This window comes from Colias croceus, chromosome 22 (genome assembly GCF_905220415.1).
Source record: "Colias croceus chromosome 22, ilColCroc2.1".
NCBI classification, from domain to species: Eukaryota; Metazoa; Arthropoda; class Insecta; order Lepidoptera; family Pieridae; genus Colias; species Colias croceus.
Window position 1 is genome coordinate 5,064,840 of NC_059558.1, and position 25,063 is coordinate 5,089,902.

General features: G+C 33.7%; 4 protein-coding genes across 6 annotated transcripts; 1 reads left to right on the forward strand and 3 right to left on the reverse strand.

The window, feature by feature from the left end:
* Window positions 1–1,135: 1,135 nt before the first annotated feature.
* On the reverse strand, window positions 1,136–12,601 carry LOC123701661 (heparan-alpha-glucosaminide N-acetyltransferase-like). The gene is made up of 10 exons (XM_045649147.1): window positions 12,197–12,601; window positions 11,216–11,435; window positions 10,481–10,604; window positions 8,072–8,248; window positions 7,427–7,598; window positions 6,588–6,661; window positions 3,889–4,022; window positions 3,552–3,719; window positions 2,993–3,216; window positions 1,136–2,363 (listed from the first exon to the last, which is right to left on the reverse strand). Exons 1-10 carry the CDS (start codon window positions 12,441–12,443, stop codon window positions 2,185–2,187), a joined length of 1,719 nt encoding a protein of 572 aa, XP_045505103.1. The 5' UTR covers window positions 12,444–12,601; the 3' UTR covers window positions 1,136–2,184.
* Window positions 12,602–14,027: 1,426 nt separating this feature from the next.
* On the reverse strand, window positions 14,028–15,382 carry LOC123701662. Its single transcript, XM_045649149.1, has 4 exons — window positions 15,273–15,382; window positions 14,635–14,772; window positions 14,426–14,465; window positions 14,028–14,264 (listed from the first exon to the last, which is right to left on the reverse strand). Exons 1-4 carry the CDS (start codon window positions 15,308–15,310, stop codon window positions 14,037–14,039), a joined length of 444 nt encoding a protein of 147 aa, XP_045505105.1. The 5' UTR covers window positions 15,311–15,382; the 3' UTR covers window positions 14,028–14,036.
* A 799-nt stretch (window positions 15,383–16,181) lies between these two features.
* LOC123701663 (dolichol-phosphate mannosyltransferase subunit 1) lies at window positions 16,182–18,881 on the reverse strand. The gene is made up of 5 exons (XM_045649150.1): window positions 18,740–18,881; window positions 18,446–18,656; window positions 17,896–18,086; window positions 17,477–17,560; window positions 16,182–16,946 (listed from the first exon to the last, which is right to left on the reverse strand). Exons 1-5 carry the CDS (start codon window positions 18,865–18,867, stop codon window positions 16,811–16,813), a joined length of 750 nt encoding a protein of 249 aa, XP_045505106.1. The 5' UTR covers window positions 18,868–18,881; the 3' UTR covers window positions 16,182–16,810.
* A 178-nt stretch (window positions 18,882–19,059) lies between these two features.
* On the forward strand, window positions 19,060–23,646 carry LOC123701664 (NF-kappa-B inhibitor-interacting Ras-like protein). Of its 3 annotated transcripts, XR_006752765.1 has the most exons (4): window positions 19,060–19,514; window positions 20,821–20,990; window positions 21,426–21,758; window positions 21,978–23,646. XR_006752765.1 is itself a non-coding variant. In XM_045649151.1 (3 exons), the coding sequence occupies exons 1-3, from the start codon at window positions 19,292–19,294 to the stop codon at window positions 21,684–21,686; spliced, it is 654 nt and encodes a 217-aa protein (XP_045505107.1). In that variant the 5' UTR covers window positions 19,060–19,291; the 3' UTR covers window positions 21,687–21,818. The 3 variants fall into 3 exon arrangements, 2 of the variants coding, with proteins under 2 accessions (XP_045505107.1, XP_045505108.1); XM_045649151.1 differs by lacking the exon at window positions 21,978–23,646 and having other exon boundaries at window positions 21,426–21,818; XM_045649152.1 differs by lacking the exon at window positions 21,978–23,646 and having other exon boundaries at window positions 19,060–19,502; window positions 21,426–21,818.
* Window positions 23,647–25,063: the final 1,417 nt, after the last annotated feature.

Sequence of the window (25,063 nt, forward strand, 5' to 3'; positions counted from 1 at the left end):
TATTTAGCGAATGCAATGATATTATGTAAAAAGGTGTAGTAAGGAATACCAACACAACATTCGAACTTTAAAAACGGCATTTTAACGCACACATGAGTAGACGTCAAAGTAAGACGGCATTATTCAATTATCGTGAGCGAAAAAGAGACAGCTGATGTTAATGGTGGTTAATAAGCCCGACATAATAATAACTTTTCTACACTTTTTACTTATAATATCATTATTCCAGCATCTTAAATCATAGTTGTATAATACTCTACAATACAAAAATAATAAACGTGGTACATATGAAATAATTTTACTTGATTAATTACCAAAAAAAAAAAGACGTGTGGCACTCGGGGACTGCCGCGGCCGCGGTAAAGCTATTGCATGCTATGCCTTCAAGCCACACCTCCGTGTCCGTCCCCGTGGGGAGCGTGAGGTTTTTTTTCGTTACAGAGTTTCTGGAATCGGTCCCCGCGCACAATGCCCGCGAAGAAGTAAATTACTAGCTATTGCATAGCTTCTAAAAAAAATCGCACGGGATGAATAGGTTATGTAAAATCAAAATAACTTGACAGAGGGATTTATTTACTTTTGACTGTAAAATTATTTAATACATACATTACTATATTGTCTACCATCTACGTCTTAATAAAGGAATAACTTATATCCATACAATGTAAAAATAGAGTGGAAAATATTAATGAATAAATAGTGAAATACCATGAAGTTATAGGCACATATTATATTGAGAATAAAATTTAATTACCAACTTTTACCTATAAAATCACAGTAAAACTCTTAAACTGTGAACGTTCCAGAAATTTCTGAAAAATATTATAATAGTGCTGCTCTTACAAGCATATATAAAAATAAAAATATACAGGGTGTCCCACTGTTGGTATACTAAGCTCAAAGGAGGTCGTACGCTGAGTACGTAAAAAATACTTATAAAATTCCAGACGCATTTTTTTTTCAAATAGATGAATTCTTAAAACTCTATGTGTACACCCATAACAAGCAACCCGCCCAACTTTGCCACCAGCTCGTGAGCTATCGTTTAAGATTATGTTCTCATAGACAAAATGCTCACATAAGAGAAGCGGTATATGCTGGCTGTGCGAAGCTAGAGAAGAAAACATGGATTTTCAGGAAAAATTTAGCAAAAAACTTTTGACGTAATTTTGTTGTTTAAGTATTTTTTACGTGATCAGTGTATGCAAAACTACAAGTCCCTTCGCGCTGAGTATACCAATAGTGGGACACCCTGTATATTTCTACTTCGATTAAATTTTGGTGTTCTTTCAGTATGTTAAAGGGACGTAATATTTATTTTATAAATTGTATAAACGCCAATAATATCACAATACGTGGCACGAACTACAGCTAATTACAGCCGCGGTTGTAGTCTATAGTTAAATCCTAATTTAATCGCGAGTTCTGTAGGTTTTAGTTAAATTCCAAAAATCAAAGAAAAAAGTAATTAAAGAAAATTAGTGAATTTACAATATAAATCTTTAAAAATTTAAAAAAATTGAAATACCTACCTTAAAACTTCAAAAATGATTCGATAAAATACGCCTTCTCCAAACATCATATTAAAATTTCTCGAATCTTCCATCAGATCTTTTCTCCAATCCAATAGAACGCGATTTTATAGATAACGAATGTGGCCTTTTTTTAAATCAGTGTTGCTATCATTACGTCATCACATTAACGTCAAACTTTTTACAGTCGGAGTTGCCATGTACATTTTACTTACATGGGTGAAAATAACTAATAAATCTCTGGTAGGAATGAAATTATTATGTGACATGCCTTTCATTACTAACAATACAGATGTCTTAAGAAAAAGAAGACTGAGAAAGTCATAATTCTAGAACAAATAACTAGACATTTATAAAAAGTTGATTAACGAAAGAGAGAAAAACATTGCCCTTTAGTTCACGAACAAATGACCAAAAGAAGAACTTAATTGGTCTGACCACAAAACAATATAAACACAGTCTAACTTTAAACCAGGGATCTGTCACTTTAACAGTTGTCTATGTGAAATACGACAAAACCAGATTAAAGAGATGCCGCGCTTAAAGTTAAACCCTGTCTAAACTTTTTTGTGGTAAGTCAATATATATCTAAAGGAAAATAAATTCGAACGTATTTATCCCATTCAAATATCCAAACGAATTTCGACCATATTTATAGGGTGATAAAGATCCGTTTCCTATGCAGGGCAACACCTACGGCCAGCCACATCAACATGGCCGCCGCGTGTGTGGCCAGTAACTGGCTGTGTGTCGGCGCTGGCACGTGCCAGTACAGTGGAAAGTGACGTTTTAGTAGCTCGCTGCCAATGTAGAGGAATAGCGCGTTTTGTCCTGAAAGAAAAGGGGGGATTAAATTTGTGTATATTTGAAATATCTTACAAATGTGATATACTAGATTTCCGCCCGCGGCTTCGCCCGCGTTTGCAAAGGAAAACCCGCATAGTTCCCGTTCCCGTGGGATTTCCGGGATAAAAACTATCCTATGTGTTAATCCAAGTTACCCTCTATATGTGTGCTAAATTTCATTGTAGTCGGTTCAGTAGTTTTTACGTGAAAGAGTAACAAACATCCATACATCCATACAAACTTTCGCCTTTATAATATATAATTAGAAATATTAGAATATTAGATTGAGTACCTATTCTAATTATTGTTTTCTATACAAAATTTTTTATAGGATTTATAATATGTATTTTGAACGATGAAAATGTCATTTTTAAACACTTAATTAATAGAAAAAAAGTAGTGTTGTTTTATGAAACCACGATAAATGTGAAACTGTCTTTCTCAATAGACACATTTAAATAATAAAAAATTGGAATAATATCCCATTAAGGGTATAAAAGTTGCTCTGAAGAGCGCCTATACTTAGCCCTACTCTGCAACGTGCAAGACAGAGACGAAAAAATTTTGAGACGATGTAATAAAAGTTTCACTACTACAAAATTCTAATTTCTCACCAGCATAGTACAAAGGCCGTCCACCCCACTTGGTCTTCAAATCCACGAGGAAGTACAGCACGGCTTGTATGAAGAACGCCATACCCGCTGTCACCAGGCAGTAGGAAACTGACCAGAGGTTCTTATTGATCGGTATGGGCCCACCGTTCTTGGTGAACATGCATAGGGCTCCACCGGACACACCGAATATAAGGGACCAGAATATCCAGCGCATTATTCGTGCTCTGTGGAAGAGATATATGTTTAGTAGAGTGTATAACATAGAATACAGGGTGGAATGTGATATTCTTATTGAAAAGAGCATTTCAAAACTATTTACTAAACGATTCAAAAAATGTCAAATTTAATATGGTAATAAATGGTTTTTTATTTCTTTTCGCTACAGAGCATATTATATGCAACTTATTGTGCATTTGTGATGAGAAAATAAATAAATTTAAATTTAACTAATCGACATCATTCATCAGGGCCTTAACGGTCGTCGAAGGATCCTCCCTTTTACGATGGAGGAATTCCATCTTCCACACCTATCCTATCTACCTATCCTGGGCAATCTTACCTGGCATGGTTATACACCAGCATGACCCTGGTGGCATGAGCGCCAGCCTGCACCACCAGTACTCCAGACAGGATGCCCAGTAGACCTTCAGGGTCGTGGGGTACTGTAGTGTGGTACAACTTGCGGAAACTGCCCCTTTGGTACAAGTGTGATGCGCCGAGGATCATTCTAGAAATTTCAAAGTGATTAATTAATTTGAAATGGGCTAGTAAGAAAGTGCGCGCACGTAGCGACGCAACTCCCCATAGAGTTGATGGGAGAGACAAAATAGTTGCGGAGACAAAAGTTGCTCTTGCGCGCTAGCTCTAAGATACCAAACTTTGACACAAGTACGTACCTGTCAATATATCCAGCGATACCAGCAGTGCAGTTCTGCAGGGAAAAGTCTCCAAGAGCTGTGCGATGGAGACCCCCAGGGCCTTGGTAACCTCGGGGACATCCTGGCGCTGCTACCGTTAGTGTTATGCATATCTAGAATTAAATATACAATTTATATTAGGAAACTAGCGAACCCGGCCAACTTCGTTTCGCCACCTTATATTTAAATACCAAACGAAATGTTACATACGGCGATGTATGTGAAAAATGATTTTAAAATAAAATAAAATAAAAAACACTTTATTGTACAATGCACAGATATAAAATACAATTTCATACAGAAGGAATCTTCACCGTACAAATTGGCGGCCTTATCGCTTTGAAGCGATTTCTTCCAGGCAACCTTGGGATATAGGAAAATGAAAAGATTGAAAAGGTAGACAGTGCATATACAAGAAGTGAATACACATAAATATAATAGATATAGGTAAAGGTATAAAATTATAATATATATAATAAAATTATATAACATACGAAAGAAAGAAAACGTGCAGAAGAGAATATATAAAATTTCAAGTGGAGGAATAGGTATAACAGAACAGATACAGAATGACTAAGTGGACAGATAATATTTTTTAATTACAGCTTTAAAACTATTCAGAGTTTGCGCTTGCTTTATTGCGGTTGGTAGGGAGTTCCACAATCTTACGGCTTGCACGGTAAAAGATGAATCATAAAATTTGGAGATGTGAGCAGGCATGCAAAGCGTAAGATTGTTAGAGGAGCGCAAATTACATTCATGAGATGAGCCCATAAATACAAATCTCTTTTTTAAGTAGGAAGGAGTTCTGGGATCGAAAAGGATTGAGTATAAGAGGGACAGGAGATGCGTATTCCGGCGAAGGCGGATAGGAAGCCATCTGAGTTGTGAGCGGAAGTCTGAGATATGATCGAACTTACGAAGACCAAAAATAAATCTTATCGCAAAATTTTGAAGGCGTTCTAATTTGTTTAACTGCTCCTCAGTAAGGTCTAAGTAGCTTGCATCAGCATAGTCGAGGATAGGAAGAAGCAAAGATTGTGCAAGCAAAATTTTCGTGGATATGGGCAAAAAATTGCGCAAACGCCTTAGCATTGCAGCAACACCAAAAATCTTACGACTAACAAGTTTAATATGCTCTGTCCAGGACAGGGTTTGGTCGAGAGTAATACCAAGATTCTTGACAGTAGGACTGTAAGGTACTTGAACCCCCTCAATCGAAATCTTAGGTAAATCTGCAACAGACACTCTGGCGATGAAATACGGGCTGCCGATTATTATTGCTTGGGTTTTGCTTGGATTTATTTTCAGTCCATATTTATGAGTCCAGCTTACAATGCTACTAAGGTCTTCATTCATACGTCTTATTTCTTGTTCTAGAGTCTCAATATTAGAATGCCTGTAAATCTGAAGATCGTCTGCATATAGATGGTAGAGAGAAGATATATTAGAAGTTATGGAATTGATGAATATACTGAAAAGGAGAGGTGACAACACGCCGCCTTGAGGAACGCCAGCAGTAACATCACACCAAGAAGAAAACGTATTATCAACACGGATACACTGCCGACGTCCTTGCAAGTAGCTACGAAACCAATCCAACACTGCAGGAGATATATTAAGAGAACCAAGTACAGCTAACATGATGTCAAAGTCAACAGTGTTGAAAGCATTAGAGAAATCTAGAAGAGTGAGAATTGTTAGCTGTTTATTATCCATTGCTAAGCGAATATCATCTGTGACCTTGACAAGAGCAGTGACCGTGCTATGTCCAGCTCTAAAGCCGGATTGGAGAGGATTGAGGAGGGAGTTTCTCGTTAGAAAAGAGCACAGCTGCTGCTGCACCAATTTCTCGAGAATTTTAGAAAGGAAGGGGAGAATGGATATCGGGCGATAGTCGGAAAAGCAGGAAGGATTGTTCTTTTTAGGGAGAGGGATAATATGAGAATCCTTCCATCCTTGAGGGAAACTAGCGGATGATATAGAAAAATTAAGGATATTTTCCCGGTTTTCCCGCTATTCTTTTGAAATGTTTCCTGAGTTTTCTTTGCTACTGGCTACAAACCTCACGGAGCCAGACACCTTTCAAGCGAATGCAAATCCGTGGAAATCGGTTCGTGCGTTATGGAGTTATAGCGTCAGGAAGGTAAACCCGACTTAATTTTATATAGAAGATTGTTGAAATGACGCAAAAGACACGTTTGAAACGTTTATTTTACGCAAACGCGAGCAAATAAGGTTTTGTTGTTGAGTTTTTTTTTTGCATTATAATAACAAGATTTGAATATAGCAACAAAAGGTTTCATGTGTATATCGGAAATTTTTGATTATTTCTAATACATAATATATCACTACATAGTATAAAACAGTCGCTTTCTCTGTCCCTATTATGCTTAAATTTTTAAAACTACGCAACGGATTTTGATGTGGTTTTTTTTAATAGATAGAGTGATTCAAGAGGAAAGTTTTAGTATACAGGGTTAATTGTAAAACACCAGCAACCTCACAGGACAAGATAGCTAACATCATAAGTAACAGCATTTGTTGTATAATTTATTATGTTTTAGACAAAGCGGGCGAAGCCGCGGGCGGAAAGCTAGTTTCTAATAATACTAATTTCAGAAGTACAAGATTAGTACTATAATTGTTTTAAAGGTTCCCATTATTTTTATACTTACATGAATAGCAACAAGCAACAGTGTTGCGAGCCATTGCTGCCACCCGGCTGCTATATCGCGGAACAGAGAACGACCTGCAAAATAAAAATATAAAATACTAGCCTTCCGCCCGCGGGTCGCCCTCGTTTTCAAAGAAAAACCCGCATAGTTCCCGTTCCCGTGGGATTTTCGGGATAAAACCTACCCTATGTGTTAATCCAAGTTACCTTCTATATGTGTGCTAAATTTCATTGTAATCGGTTAAGTAGTATTTGCGTGAAAGAGTAACAAACACACACACACACACACATCCTCGCATTTATAATATTAGTAGGATTGAAATAAACGCACAACAACTATTTATTTTTGTTTACATAATATATGAGTGTATCGATTTTTATAAGCTGGGGATCAATCATAGACGTAGTAGTCGAATACTTGAGAAATAACTTTTTGGTCAATGTTCACAATTGCATTATGGCTAAAAATAAATAATACAAAAAAGCGTTAAATTAATACACCATGCGAAACTACAATACGAAAAAATTCTAGTACAAAGTGTAGATAATAATAACCTATTAAGATGCCTAACTTTAATTTAAAGTTATCAATCTATATCCAATAATTGAACTTCCTCTTTTAGGGGGCTTTTCCACCAATAATCTGCGATATATAGTGCGAATATATAGCGAGGAATGTGTTTGTTAATAACCAATAGTATCGCTTCAAACGATAAACGCTTTAAACTTCAATCTAAATGAATTGAGGATTGGATATTTACAAACTTATTCCTCGCTAAACATCCTCGCACATTGTTTGTGGAAAAGCACTAGTAAAAAATCACCAAACTATCATAATACCTGGTGTAATATTCTGGCTGGTCCTCATGAACGCGCACTCTAGAGCACCCACTATGAAGTACATAGCGGCCAGCCGTTGCAGCACTCCGGGCAGACGGACATTCATCCACGATACATTCACTGAACTGAGGCAGATGCCGATCAGAGACATTAGGAGTGAGCGCTGGGCCACCTGTGGAAGAAATTGTTAAGTATGGATAAACAAGGTAGATTATTATGATTGAATTGTTTGCTGACAATTATATCGAAATCAAGATTTTTTTTGTTATAGGCATCGAAATAAGCAATAAATTATATTTATAAGTAAAGATTAACACGTAAACGCGGAAACCGTTAATTTTTTGAGATTAGCGCGATACAATATTTCTCAAGATCAGTTTTTTGGACTTTTATCCAACATACATTTTATAATTTTCCTCATATTTTCCCATATACACAGCAACCGGTTTTTATTGTAATAGACAAGTAATTAGAAATGACTATGTCTATCAGTGATGAATGTTAAAATTATGTTATAACGATTCAAAAGTGCTTCTAGAAGGAGTCTAAGTAATTAAAACTGAGAGCGAGAAATATTGAAAAAAAATCTATTCATTTTACAGCAGAACATACTTATATGAATTTTATGTTAACAATAAAACGCACCTGTTTCAACGCACTGATCCTCGGCAGCGAAGTCCTCAGTCTAGCGTTGAGTGAGAGCACTAGGGCTTCGCCCATCGCGAAAGCGAACCATGGGAACACCACGTCTGCCACCGTGAGACCGTTCCACGCTGAGTGGGAGAATATGCGGTAACCACCGCCGCCGGCGTTTACGAATATCTATTTGAATAATAAAAAAATAGTTAAAAAGAAGTAAAAACACGCTTGAATAAAAATGTATAGTCAACCATGCTTGATAAGTGTAGAAAATTTTAACTCAATATGTCTGTTTAAAATGGCTCAAAATCAAAAGTAGTTCGTTACACGCAAACATACAGGTGAATAATAGAATTTTCTAGGGTTTGATTTTACGCGAGTATTATACATTTAGAAATTAAAGACTTTTTAACGGATTTTAAACGCGATTTATTCATTATATTATTTTCCCGACGTTTCAAACACTTTACAGCGAGCGGCTACTGGTCCGATTTGAAAAATTCTTTCGGTGTTAGATAGCCCATTTATCGAGGAAGGTTATAGGCTATATATCATCACGCTACGACCAACAGGAGTGGAGCCACGGGGGTGAAACCGCGCGGAGCAGCTAGTCTGATATAAATTGCTTGTCAAATAATCAATAAGTATGATTATTGTTATTTACTTCACTGTAATGTTGTGTATTTTATACTATGGTATTTTTATAGTTGAAATACATAGATTGAGATATTAAAGGTAAATTCAATTCACTCTGCAGTTTATATTATCCTGTAATTCCCTTTTACAACATAGATTGTATAACTTAAATCTACAACCAACTGTGCCCCACGGTTTCACTCGCATTGCTCCGTTCCTGTTGGTCTTATGGGGGTGATGTATAGCCTATAACCTTCCTCGATAAATGGGCTATCTAACACCGAAAGAATGTTTCAAATCGGACCAGTAGTTTTTGAGATTAGCGCGTTCAAACAAACAAACAAATAATTTCTTCAACTTTATAATATTAAGTACTAGTAATATTAGAATTGTGTAAATTTAAAGGTCCTTTTTTCTAAAATTTTTTACGCAGATAATATTTATGTCAATTTATGAATACCTACTCAATTTAAAATGGTACCAAACATTATCTTCAATATTTCTCTTGATAATTTTCCCACATACACAACAGAGATCTGAACAATGAGTATATTAATAATGAGTCACCTTGAATCAATTGCATTTTATCTATTCAATGTGTGTATTATATGAATGATTTGTAGTTTTATCTGTTAATCACTTCTATTTTTATAAATTCAAACATTTTTCGATGACTAGAATATTCGAGAAAATAATGTGCCATGTGCTATTATGACACAGTCGTTGTTATCTATACTAATATTATAAAGCGGAAGAGATTGTTTGTTTGTTTGAACGCGCTAATCTCGGGAACTACTGGTCCAATATTAAAAATTCTTTCGGTGTTAGAAAGCCCATTTATCGAGGAAGGCTATAGAGTATAGGCTATATATCATCACGCTAAGACCAGCAGGAGCGGAGCAATGCGGGTGAAACCGCGGGGAACAGCTATGATTGATATGTATGTATAATATGATCTTGACCCATTTCATTATCTTAATTAGATTCATCAATAAACTGCATTATTGTCTTTATGAGAAGACTCAGTATTAATTATAACCTGAAAAGTAAATAAAAAGAAAGTGAACACATTTTTGTGGTTCAATGGTCAATCTACAAATTTGTAACCAGGCTATTGAAAACATAACAAGTGATAACTGCGTTAAAAACAACCGACTTCAAACTTGCACTTGCAAAAATACCCATAAAATAAAAACTACTGGGCCTATCCGAATAAAATTTTTATGGGACCAATCCGACACCATCCCGCATCGAACAAAAAAAGAATCACGTAAATCGGTTCAGAAACCTCGGAGTAATCGGTGTACATACATAAAAAAAAATAAAAAAAAAAACATACCGGCCGAATTGATAACCTCCTCCTTTTTTTGAAGTCGGTTAAAAAGAGCATGATTTTTGCCAGAATGAGAAAAAAGAAAGTGTACAACATAACTACCAAAATTAGAAAATATATTTTTATCACCATTTTCTATATGCTTTTTTAGAAAAAATGTGAAAATTATGACGATGATAAAACTTACTTAAATTTAGTTAGCGCTATGGGCTACATAAGTCATGTGCTTTTAAGTTTTTTCAACTTTACCATGTTGTTAATTAATTAAAAAGGAGCGTGTGTGCCGAGCACACTTGTCAGAAGTGAAACTCCTTTGGCAAGATGCAAAGATACCAAAATCGTCGCCTTATTCCATGACGTAACTGTATTGCCATGACACGACTTTGAAATTTTACTCTCAACGCGTCAAAAGAAGTTTCACTTCAAAATACAATCGAATAAATTACCATAAGAGCGATAGAGAATCCCCTAAATATGTCAAGGGAGCGGAGACGCGAGCGTGTCGGCGAGCGCGGCACGCTCGCTTCTGTTGTCAGCACGCGTGTCTCGGACCCGAGTTCATTGTCCTCTCTGTAAATATTTAACACTTATTCCAATAAGTAAATTTAGAAATATTTTTAATGTGTAAAAAGCAGAAATAGTTAGAAATTGAAATATGTTTGAACAGTTTTGTTTGATGGAGTTATACACAGTGAAAAAGTACAATTAAAAAAAAAAGTAGATAGAGAGTGAAGAACAGTATAATAAAATACTTTCTAGTAAATAATAAGATTTTGTATAATATCTTAGCACAAAAATATTATTAGATTTAATAAGTATTAAATTTTTTAAATTCAATTCAGAATATATAATTTAAATAAATATAAATATGTAAATAAAGTGTTTTTTTATGTTAAAGTGATCCAAAAGAATTCATAATAAACTACATAATCCATACTAATATTATAAATGCGAAAGTAACTCTGTCTGTCTGTCTGTCTGTTACTCAATCACGCCTTAACTACTGAACCAATTTGCATGAAATTTGGTATAGAGATATTTTGATACCCGAGAAAAGACATAGGATAGGTTTTATCCCGGAAATTCCACGGGAACGGGAACTATGCGGGTTTTTCTTTCTTCTGCGCGGGCGATGCCGCGGGTGGAAAGCTAGTATAAAATAAATACAAACTAAATCTTACCTTGCAAAATATCTAGCATACAACCGTCCAGCCACCACCCTTTTACCGATGCCCTTCACAATATACCACAGTGTGGCCATAGATAAAAGCACCACAACTGCCGTAAGTATTGGCAAGAAGGCCGCATCAGGTTCAGCTTTCATCCGGGGCTGGCAATTGTCTTTGACAACTTCAGTGACATTGATGGAGTACTGGCCAAATTCGTCAAACTCGTAGGTGCCTGTAAGAGGTAATAAAATATTTTTCCAAAGTCCATAACACTTACAATAGTAGAAAATAGACACCTTTATAGCTGCTTTTGTTATGTGATGAACAATAATAACCTCTCTAAGAGTTCTTACAGACAAACGGCAAGTTGTGAACGGCAGAGGCTACTTCAGCCATCGCCACATGTCGACGGCAGCAGTCAATACGTCGACAGCTACCGTTGTTCCATTGGTCTATCATACTCTAATTCTTGGACACAATTAATGTGCACACATATACATAAATTTGTTGTAATTGATAGTGATCTTATCAAACTATCAGGGTAACATTGATGACTTACTAGATTGATGATTTTATTCAATTTTTTAATGTCCATCATTAGATTCATACAAATGTTAGTTCTGGGAATATATTGTGAGGTAAGTAGCAGCAAGATATAATCCAAACAAAGGGATATTGTAAATATGTATTGATAATTTAAAAAAGATTGTTATTATGTCAAGTATTCATCTTTATCAGATAGGAGCATGTGTTAACTAATTATCGAGTTGAGGATACAATGTATTAGTAAATATTGATATTTAATTGTGACTCATTTGACCTAAACATTATTTATCTATGTAAATAAAAGTACAAACTTCCTATAGACAATAATTATAAATTAACAATCTCATAATATTGTGTATATGAAAAGTACACGGACAATTTATTATTCACCTTAACAAAACCAGTTATATAATGAACAAATTAATAATCAACGCAAAACTCGCTTACCATTGCAAATTTCCCCGACACCGTTTCGGATGGCATAGCGCAAAGGGCTTATGGTATCAAGGACGACCGCACCGGTCTTCGGCAACTTGACAGTCTCCAATAACATACAATCCTCGCATTCCTCATATTGACTCCAAAAACTGATCTTTTCATTAGTAATTATTTCCAAACAAGCTTGGTCGTATTGCAATTTTGTACCATTGCAGTCACGTATGAACGCACCGATATTTTCAAATTGGCCGAGCATTTTTTAAACCCTCTTGCGCTACATACATTGGTAATCAAAATATTGAATCTCCTTGAAAATTGTCCACGCGATACAAAGGATACGACACCGAAACAATGCAAAAGCAAAATTGCGAATTGCGAAAACAAATGTTCCTAAATTGTCATATTCTGAATCATCATTGTTGAAATGTCAGTGTCATTTGTCTGTTTGAAAATGACATTTCTACATCTGTCATTACGATTTTTTTTATTATTTTTTTAGCGCAGAGTACGTTGAATTCAAACATTAACCGCAACACTGAATAAAATGTCGTGTACAGTACGATTCAAACTTATTGGCGGCTCGGAACATCGTCCGATGCGCAGAAAACAATTTAAGATAATATTAGTGGGACGTTAAGAGACCCATACCTGCACTCGCGCTTGCACCTAACTTCCGAACCGCCATTAAGATTGAATCGAACTGTAAGTCCCTTTTCACACTACCCGGCTGCCGGATAGCCGGCGCCGGCTACCCGGTGGTGAAGTGTATGGGTATGGTACATAGCTTTCACATGTACCGGCGTAATATATCCGGCAGGCGGTTGCCGGGTGCTCGCCGGAACCACCACTGTGCGTCCGGTCGCCGGGCATCGGTTAACCGGCGGCCGAACTGACAGTGGTGTATGGAACACGCATGACGCAACTAGCTTTCACACGCGCCGGCCGGTGAGTCGCCCAGGTACAGTCTGCCAGAGAACGCGCGTATGTAGTTCTGTCGCACGCTCGACTAATTTATACTGCATACCATCTTCTAAACTATAAAATGGAGATAGATATCGAACTATTGATAACTTTGGTGGTAGCGAAGCCAGTTTTATGGGACAAAACTTGCGCTGAGTACAAGGACAAAAATGAAACAAAAAAAAGCTTGGCGGGAAGTTTGCGCAATACTTAAGGCCGACTTCGAAGAAATTATTGACGGTGAAAAAAACTCATTTGGTTAGTTTGCAAATCATTTAATATTACACAACTGATAGTAATAACTAGGGATGTAACGATACATGATAATAAAGTAAGGTTATAAGTAATAAGTAAATAAATACAATAAAATAAAATCAAAATAATTTATATTAAATGAATTGAAACTATGAACGAGACTGTACTCTTGTCGTCTCTCTAGCCGATACTGCCGGCATCCACCGACATGTGAAAGCTTATTTGAAACCGGGTATCCGGCGCCGCGGCCGGCTACCCGGCAACCGGTACATGTGAAAAGGCACTAACAGCAGGACAAAACTTTGCAATAATTAAGTTGCTTTTAATATAATTGCAACGCTAACTAAATGTATCTGCTGTTTAAAATACATTAAAGCCTTTAATATTTTAAATAATCTTTGTGAGACATTAATTCGTTTTATTCATGCTAGATATTACGGATCACCAATGATAAATTTATTTTCGTATTTTATAATAATAATTATAAAAACCATTCTTTTATCTCCTCAATATCATTATCCAAAAACTACGTCTCAGCTTAATTAATATCGGTGCTTTTTAATGTTTCATTTAATAAAAAAAAACTCGGTCACTGATAAATTTATTTATTTAAAGTTGATTTTAAAGTAATAGACTACACAGGAAAACTTAAAAATAGCTGTAAGAGATCATAAAATTGTTTGTAAAATTCATATCGTATTTCCTTTGGAATATCTACGTACAAAGAGCGGCCTTTCTGTTCGAAATTTTTGTGAGTTTCATAAAACCAACGTGGCAACGGTGATGGTGGATTTATAAAGTAATGTAAATTTTCGTCTCCAACGATTACCACTAGAGATGTATATGGTCCAAGGAAATAAAGCTGTGAAATTGAACAATTCAGTTATAAAGACGTGAACATGAAATAATAATGTAATGAAAAAATTACACAAAATGTTGTACCTAAGTATATCTGTTGCGTGAATCGAAACACAAAAACAGTTTTTTTTAATATTTGTTTTTAATTAATTTATATGTACTTACTGTGAGTTTAGGATTCATTATATCTGTAGAATAAGTTATGCTGAAACATAAAAGTAAATAATTCATAATTTAGATTAAATTATAGACTAAAAGCCATTGCTCTTAAATTATCTTTGAAAAATTATCTGACTGCAGCATGACTGCAGCAGCAATCGTAGGACAAAAATTATAACATAGTATAAAAATGGGTGCGTATTTTCATTACTTACATAAATTTATTAAGAATTTTCATGATATCGCCTTTAATTTTTTTTAAACTACCATTCTCATTCTTTGGATTATCAGTCGAAGCGACGACACTTGTATTCGCTATAGATTCGTTATTTGCCTTGTTTTCTTCTTTAAAACTGTGGAAAAATTTAAGTAAGTTATTTATTATTTGGAAAGAAATATTCTTCATTCTAAAGTGTTTTTTTTTATCTATTACATATAATAAATCTGTAGAAGGGTCAATTCTGTACATTGAAAATATTGAAAAAATAAATAGCAGGGGGTGTTACTAGATCGATACCAAACCCAAATATGTGATTAAAAAAATTTTTGGCTGTCTGTCTGTATGTGGAGACATCACGTGAAAACTGACGGTTCGATTTCGATGAAACTTGGTACAATTATACCTTATTATCCTGGGCATAAATAGGATACTTTTTATCCCGGAAAAATACGTAGAAAAAAAATAAATCTTAATTTTTCCGCGCGGACGGAGTCGCGGGCGGAAGCTAGTTTGATTATAATAGACCAGAATTTTTTTAAAGCTACCTTCTTTTTGTTATAGTTTCCTCATAAATTCAAATATTTTAGAAAATCATTCCCACAATAAAAAAATATCAAGAATATTATCACTTACCACCTTATTGTAGGCGCGATCAAACTTTTAAATACCATTTTTTCGGCTTTGTTTGCAGATTTCAATGTATCAAATTCCAGGCCATCCTTTAAATTCAGTACCCATATAATACTACCTGCATTTTTCTTAGATATTTCGCTTACATTATTTGTTGAGGTTTTACTTATAACTATAGTTATGAAAAAACAAGAGAGCAGTAATAGGGCTAATTTGTACATCGTAATTGGAAAATGAACATACAATGCTTAATACAATGTATGTTTGTTGAGTATTTATGTGCAAACATAAAATTTGAAACACTTGTTCAAACATTAAACAGTTGTTGTCAAACTTTAGCAATTGTAAGTAGGTAAAGTATCTATTTAACAATAGAATAATTTGGTATTGTCTAGTTCAAAATAATAACGCAAGTAACCTCGACTAAACTATAGGCCTCAATGGAAAAAAATTAAAAATTTCAAGATTTACATATTATAAATATTTTCATTCATACAGTTCGTTTCAAACTTAATAGCGGTTTGGAAGTTAGCTGAAAATGCACGAGCGCGCAGGTATCCAACCTTTAACGTTCCGGTAATATCTAAAATTGTATTCTGCGCATTGCTCTTAGTGCGCATCAGATCGTTCGATGTTCCGAGCCGCCATTAAGTTTGAATCGTACTGTACCAGTGCACAGTGTGGTGGCATGGAGGCACCGAAAGGCGGCAGTAAGCGTGATATTAAAATAAATAGATGTTTGATGATTAAGATATAGACACTGGCCCGTTAGTGTAAGGAGGAATTTTATTTATGGATACTTCTTAACTAATAGGTGACATTCACTGTCTTTTAGCTTGCTGGCAACACTATCTTCATTATACTGTGGACTGTATACTTTGTACTGGCCGTGGATGCAAATTAAAATACAAATTTTATACAAATTATTTATTTCCATAATATACAAATATAGTTACTTATATAATTGTACTAATTTATCTGTGAAAATATAACTAATGGACCATTTATTCAATCAAATTTTACAGAGTATCAGACACATAAAAAAGTACATATAAATAATATTAATCATTATCATTCAATAGACTGTAGAGTATCAGGCTTGAGTGTTTTTACTTCTAGTAATGTATCTATTAATATTATGTTTTCCTAAGTGTTGTCAGCACCAAAATTTTGCTATAAAGGAAACCTTGGCCTAGTTCACTATATTTTTAAAAAACAACAAGTTATTTGAAATAATACAAAACGTTTATTTAGTAATATGTATTAATATAATAACTTTTGATGTAAGCACTCAATGGGTGTGTCCCAATTGAATTATTAGAACTATAATATAAGTGGTTGAGTCTAGTGTATACAAAGATACAATTATATACCCAACAAGTACTATTATATAGTCAATCTTGACAATTATTGTATTTATGGGTAATTGACTCAAAATACCATTTCCACCAAAAATTTAAATGCTTAAACGAGTATAAAGTATTTAAACAAAAAAGATAATAAGACATACATAAGTTCTTAACGTTTTAATATAAAAAATATTATGTAGTAGCAAATAAATATAATAGGGCTTTCACAAACTGCACAATCTCAGTACCTCCTAACTTGGATTCACCGTACACTCTATCTACAAAAGTTATTGGCACTTCTCCAATAGTGAAGTTTAGCTGCCTTGCTCTGTAACAATATAATATAAATTAAAATATGTAATAAACATATTTTACGAGAACATTTTTTTTTGTTTGGTGTCTCTCAATGTTAGCCAGAAGGGCTTCTACATTTTAACGCGGACGCCTGGGTGAACTGAAGGTTCACCCTGGTGAGGACATGCGCAAGGGCGTCCCCCCCTTGACGGGACTTCGGCTTGGGCTGTCGCTTGAGTGGAGGAGGCCGGAAGGGCCCTAGTCGGACGGGTTTACGAGAACAGTAACTTAAGTTTGTACTTGTAGATAGGAACTTATGATTTTAATCTTACCAAGTATACTTACTATTTCCAAATAGTACCTATATTTGGCCACATAAAAATGTATGTATTCCATGATTGGATACACTGGTATATAAAATTAATATGTGATATGAATCTGCATCATATTACATAGAGGTATATCAATCTTTAAAGTGAAAAGCTCCCATAAACCCAAAAGTTCTTGATTACCAAAGCAGCAATTTTTTAACTAATATACAAAAGTAAAAATGATTATTTTTACCTTATCACCATTTCCATCTGGAACACATAACCTTTTGACACACAGCTTTCCACTAATTTTTGTAGCACATCTTTTTTGTATAATCTGTAAAAAATAAAATAAATACTGTAAGTATCTCATGACTAACAATTTTTCTTAAGCCTTCAGTGTTTTTGGATAAATATCAATAAAACTAGTGTTTGTAGTCCACATATTTTAAAATGGTTTACATTTCATTTAATTATGATGCATGTTTGTGAGGATTGCAAATAAACAATAATTTATCACATATACAGTGTGGAAATATACGATGGGCCATGATGGGAAAGTACATGAAATACTGAAGATAGCAAATTTTGCTGAAAGGAAACATTCCTATATTTTTAAAAAGAAATATAACTGCATTAAAAGATAATAATTAGAATATAGAAGTTTCTTACCTAAAAGAGCCAGTTAAATCAGAAACACCAGGTCTAAGGAGTGTCTGTGTGAGGAAATTTGCTCCTCTGGAAATCAGCTTCCTCCTGAAATCCCATCCATACACTCCACCACCACTAATATAGCGGGAACCAGTCACTATGTCATAGTCATGTTCTTTCTGTAGTTCTATGAATTCTGGTATGAATTTTGGCTGTTGACAATAAATGAAAATTTATATAACAAAATATATAACTACTTTGAACTGAAATAAAAAATATAAAAAATCCATTGTAACAATTCTATTGTTAAATATTTTTTTTAGGGTCTTCAGATACCAATTAAAGTTATGCTGGTATTATTGACCAATGAACAAACTTAAAAAATATTTTAATAGGCGTATAGTGTTGATACTGAGTGACATAATAACATTGTTCCAGTACTTATTGTAATTCACTACAAAACTATGGATAACTCACTGAAATTTCCAATTAAGTATAATAGACTTTGTGACCAAGGGCTTCAAATCTAGCTTGAAAAAAATATACAAAGCCGTTTTTAAACTTTACTTACATGGTGACTTAAATCAGCATCCATAATAATAATAAAATTGCCGGTAGCATGTTTGATTCCGTGTATATAGGCAGTTCCTAGGCCCAACTTTTTTTCACGAGGACGAAGGACTATTTTATTAGATCCATAGATGTCTTGCAACTGTTTTGCTATATCCAATGTACCGTCGGGGCTCCCATCATCTATTACTATCACTTCGAAATCTATTCCACTGAAAATCAGATAGTGCTATTGCAAAACATGAATAAGATTGGAACACGTAATGAACTAGCGTAAAGTCAATAAAAGTAGTACCTTCCGTCCAGATATTTAATAATTAGCCATATAATGATAGGTAGATTCTCTCTTTCGTTGTAAGTTGGTAATAATATTGAATATTTATCACTTTTTGTGATTTCCGAATCCACTGTGCTGGCCGCCATGCTGTCAACTGTTGACAAATAACATCTGACAAGTGACAACTGACAATAAATTATAAAACAAGGACAATAACCACGATAAACTAAAATATTGAATTGAACCACGACAAGAAATCGACTTTCAGAACGATAATATTTTCTAATGTGGCAAGAATTTTTCTAAAATTTGTCAATGTCAGAACTTATAGTCGTCATATGACAGTTAGAAAAATCTGTTTATTTTCTAAATCTAAATTCGGTGTAAAATTTTCCGAATTATATACATGCTAATGGAATTGCGGTTTTAATATATTGAGTATTTATGTGCAGTAAATTCCGTAACTGTTTCCTTATATAAATCTAAAACATTTTCTTCTCTTTCATTTTTAAGTAGGTACGTGGGCTATAAAACTTAAAGTTATGAAGTGAAAGTTATAAAAATCTAAACATGGGTAAAACTAGCAAAGTAGTCGTATGTGGCATGAAAGGTGTGGGGAAAACTGCGATATTAGAACAGCTTATATATGGCAGCGTGAATTTGAAGTCATCGTTTTACCCCACTATCGAAGATATTTATGTGGCCAATATAGAAACAGATCGAGGCACAAAAGAACGCGTATGTTTCTATGACACTGCGGGCTTGGAGCCCCCCCTCACAGGCGAGTTAAAAGGTTTAAAAACTTCAATTAAATAGAGCTTTTCCTGCTGAAGCTTTGTATATAATATTTAAGAACACGTAACAACACAAATGCTGCCTGTTTCGCACAACAATAATTTTAAGGATTGTACATAATTGGTTTATGCTTAAATTTGATTTTACGTAAGTATTATAATCGGAAATTAAGGACCTTATAGGATAAATATATTGTAACAATTTATCACATTAGAGTACACAATATTATCTTTTAAATCCAATATGTAAGGAGTCTTTAATTTGTAATTTCTTTGTATTTAATAAGTCTAAAGAAATGACTCATATTAAAATTATTTTTTTTAGCATAAAGAAATTGTATGATGACAAAGTTTAAAAAATTATCTACTTCAAGGTAATTTACACACAGTATTTGAAAAATATCAAAATGGAAAATGGTGTATCAAAAGATATATAGAATATTATTTGTGCAAATTACAAATTATAAACATGTTTTGAGATAGAGCTCTTTACTTCACTGTATTATATAAATCACTGCACTTTAAAACTAGTAAAGAAAGTCTTAATGTTTCTAAAGGAATAAGTCTTTAATTATTCAATCCGTCAAAAGTATTAAATTGTTCTGCAAGGTGTTGCTATCAATATTTTAAAGTTTTTATCATTCTTTAACAAATACCTTATAAACCTCTTAATTTTGACATTTTGTATATATAATATAGTTATGCGGCTTTAGTTCCTGATGGCTGCGCATTGTCCAAAGAGAAAATAATTAAAAATATTAACAAAGGCAGTCAAAGTCTTTGATACTATTTGGTTTACATTCCATAATATAAGGTAATTTTCATGTCTTATTAGGTTGAAAATTTGAAATGGCTTGTTATTTGATATTTCCCATTTAGATGACGTGCGGCAGTCAGTCAGTTCGTAGAAAAACAAGGTAGTGTAAGTTGGAATATTACTGAACTTGTTTATCATATTCTTTAGCAAGGCTATTTCTTATTGGATAATTTAAATCAGACTATTGTATCTATTTAAAGGCACACATTATGAAGATAATTAGTTCAATATACATGTATATGATTTTATTAATTCCATACAATACAATTTGGGTGTAATTAAAATAATTGTAATTAGATTTAAAAAGTGTATTATAAGTACATTTAAATTTGTAGAAATTCAGATTTTAAGCAATTAATTTTATTGTTGAATGTACCACTCCATACAAGCTTCTCCCTATTCATTTCATATAGGTCTAGAAATAAATTTATAATTCTTCAACATGTTTTGTTGTATAACTCAAAAATCTTATAATCCATTTCATATAGGTCCACCACAGTCACCGACAATGCAGCTGACAACCAACCAAGTACTCCAGAGGCATTACCTTGGCTTTGCAGAGGGCTTCGTGATGGTGTATGACACTACGCGACCGGAGTCCCTCGACGTACTTATGTATTTGAAGAAGGATATTGATAGGAATAAGGATAAAAAGGAGGTAGGAATTACACACATACTTAAAAAATATATTTTTTTAACTAAGAGTGAAAATAGACTATTGAATGTATTTAATGTTAACATGAAATGATGTGTGGGTTGTTATTTGTGTGTAAAAAAGTATGTATACATACATACTTTGGTGAACCACCTAGTTTAAATCATAGTCGCTTTCAGCCACAGTAGCATTGTATAAATCTACGGATTTTGATGCGTTTTTTCAATAGACAGAGTGATTGTTGGAGGTTTTATACAGAACGAGAAAAGCCGTGGGCGGAAAGCTAGTTTTAATATAAGTTTAATTTTGATAACATAAATCCAAGCAATATATAGATGTTATGTTATTCAAAATTAATTATATTATGTTTGTTTCGAAATGTATTTTGTTACTTTTATTCTTATAAGAAATTAATACTTCTCCTTTTCTTTATTTCAGGTCGTAATGCTAGTAATCGGGAATCGAACAGGCCCAGATGTAGTCAACAGTCTTGAAAACACATGCTCGAAAGCGTCCAACTGGTGCGCTAGAGAGAAGGTAAGGCATTTCGAAGTATCCGCCATGGACCGAGCGTCATTATATGAACCATTCATTTTTATGACGTCAAAACTAAACCCGGTTCAAAATAAAACGGCGTTCCCACAATTGAGTACGTTAAGTAAACTTACGCAGAAAAATAATCGAAGTGACGCGATGTAACATTACCTTTTTAATCTATGCCCTTTTTGCTATCATCCATAGAGATTTTTGGCACTGGTAACCCTAGCGGTTATGTAAGAGCAAGAAGCTTATATCTAATACACTGGAGATTGCACTATGAACGTTGACAAGTCACGGGAAGGTATGACCTTGAATGACGCCTGGTTGTTCCTTCATCACACCTAACTTGGCAAGTTGGTGTGAAAGGGACAAAAAAACAACCAGGCGTCATTCAAGGTCATACCTTCCCGTGACAAGTCAACGTTCATAGTGCAATCTCCAGTGCATTAGATATAAGCTTCTTGTGTAAGAGCCTTCAGTGACGGTCAAACATTTTTTTTGTTAAAATAGGACAGATTAAAATATTTACAAATGTGCTGTTAATTAAGAATTGGATAACAATTTATAATGTTTTTGGACACCTGTCTCTACCGCTTTTTCTTGATCTAATGAAAATGTTTGTGAAAAAAAACACAATTTGAATTGTCTCTTCAAATCCGTTTGACCGTACGAAGGGCTTACGAAATTCAATACAATTTCCATCTTCAAGAGATTCCATTAATTTCATAAAATGTCATTGTGTAGCTTCTTAAAATGATTTTAGATTTGATTATATTAATCATAATTATTAATTCTATAAGGATAAGCATTTCTTTAAAACTAGTATGTTTAGATAAAAACCACCTAAAATGATCTGATTGAAAGCAAATTAATTTATCAAAAATATTTAATATTATGTACTTATTTATTGGAATTTTACTTATGTATTATTTATTGTGTAGAAAAATTTACAAACATAAAAAATAGGTATGGCAAGTTGTTAAAGGTGACCACTCATGATTCTATTGAAATCTAAAGCCTGATTTTCATGGTAAACATTTGTTAGGCAAAATTGGATCATGTTGAATTTGATATTTTTGGTTTTATGGCATTCAAATGCTTATAAATTTATAAAGAACTAGCGGTCCGCACAGGCTTCGCCCGTGGTACATATGAAAAATAGATGTTGGCTGATTCTCATAGATACCAGATAAGCACAAAAAATTTCATCAAAATCGGTCAAGCCGTTTCGGAGGAGTATGGCAACGAAAACTGTGATACGAGAATTTTATATATTAGATAGAAACAATTCGATCACGAGGCAGGGTTCGAATCCGCGGCTTTCGCCCGTGCCGGGTGAACTCTCGGTCACCCGTAATCCCGACAGAGCAATCGAATTTATTCTACTCTTTCGGTTTTATGTGTTGGGACATCCTACGTCTTCTGTTTCAATGCTATTAAACTAAATATCTAATTGGAAATATCTTTCGGGCAATCTGCATGTTGCAGAGTTGATGTTGTAATTTAAAATTTTCTTTCTCGAATCCCGAGTGGCAACTGTTAAACAAATGTTTACCATAACACGAGGCTTAAATATCATCGAATTTAAGCTAGTTTAAATTGCGGTATATGTACTATTTATTGCTTTTTTGCACTTTTAACTGAAATTATTTAGCATTTTAAACAAGCAGGTATGTTATATTTAAGTTAAAAATGTTTAAACGTGATTTATGACATTCAAATATCATATAATCAGTATTTTATTTATATATGTATTTAAATACTTTATTATGTACTTAATTTGCCCCATAAAATGTAAATATGTTTTATCATTCATCTCATATAATGAGAAAATTTGGGGCATAGATTTTATTAATGTACTTTGATAGCAGAATTTGTAGAAATAAGACTAATTAACATATGTATTATATACTAGACTACACAACGGTTATATTTATAAATACATATTATGTTTATGTAGTGTGTATATTGATTCTTAGAATAAAATAAATAAATAAGCAAAGATAAGAACGAACACATTCGTGTATCTTAGTGTAAATCCGTGTCCTCTGGACCTATTTTTATAACAAAATATGTTAGCCTCCCGTTTTATAATATTTTGATTTATATAAAAAATGTATCTTTAGATGAGGAAGAAATTTCCATTTTGCAAACCTAATTTTGATATTATTGCTTAAGAATATAGTATTATAAATTTATAATGTTGACCTTATGATATTATGTTTGTAGAATGAGATTTGTTTATATATTTCCAATTTCTTACCTATAAATAATTACTTAATTCTTACTTACTGTAGCGCATACTGTGAACACGATAGTTGATCGATAAAAAAGTAAAAAAACCGTATCGATTTGCTTTTGATTACATAGTTGGATAACTATCGAACACGCATTCATTGTGTATTGCAACTAGGGAATGCAAAACCCGCCAAAATTAAAACCCGGGTTTTTTTTCGAGTTCTATTTCAAAAAACCCGGTTTTCGGTGAAATCGAGTTTAAAATGAGTTTTTTTTTGTAAGTACTTTTTTAAATAAATTACATGGAAACAAATATAAAATGTTTAGTTTATTTATTACGAAGTAGGAAATAGGAATCAGTTTTACAATAATCAACTTTAGACAAAGTAATTCGCTAAACTAAAATATTGAAATTAACAAATTAACTTATAAAAATGTAATTCTTAACTTAATAAACATTGCTTTTAAAAAGGTTTTTTAAAGTATTTTAGGAACGTTTTATCTAGTGCATCCACCTATCCACCTACAAATAACAATAAAAATGCTATTAACCTAAACCTAAACTAAGCAAAACAATATAATCATATAAAAATAGTAGATTCATAAAGACATAAATCAACTAATAAAAGAGCATAAATTATCTGAAAACTTAAAACTTTTTGGAAAGGAAATGAGATCTTAAGAAAATCAAAGCATCCAGAGAAGAGTCATTTAAACGAGATCTTATCTTATTACAAAAATAACCGGCTGTAGAAAATGCTCGTTCTGATTCGACACTTGTCGGCTTGATAGTAATAAGAGCTTGGTATGCCTTTGTTAACAATTTTCCGCGACCACCGCCATTTTCGTGTAACGCCATTTCACATAAACCATTTTGTTCTTTTCTAAATTGGATGCAAACAAACTAGGGGCAGCATTACTTTTAGTTGGTTTCAATTTATGTAAAAGCTCCTCTTTAAAACTTTTGAATGCAGGAGCAGAAATGGCTAAATTTACATGTGATGCCAAAGGAACGTTTTCATCATCGTCGAAAGCAATTTTCGTAACAATACTTTTTATAAACTCTACCGTCGGTTTAGGAAAAATAGATTCATCTTCGAAAAAATCTTGAGCGTCGTTTAAGTATTTCAAGACGCCTTGAATTAAAAGGTATCTTTCTCCGATCCTCTTCTTTAAAGCTGCATGCAGTTCAGAACTCAGTACACTGTTATAGCCCGATAGTTTATTAAACAAACATTTGAATGCAGTATCGGCTGTAAGAAGAGTTGCATCTTCTAAACATAGTACTTCTACAACTC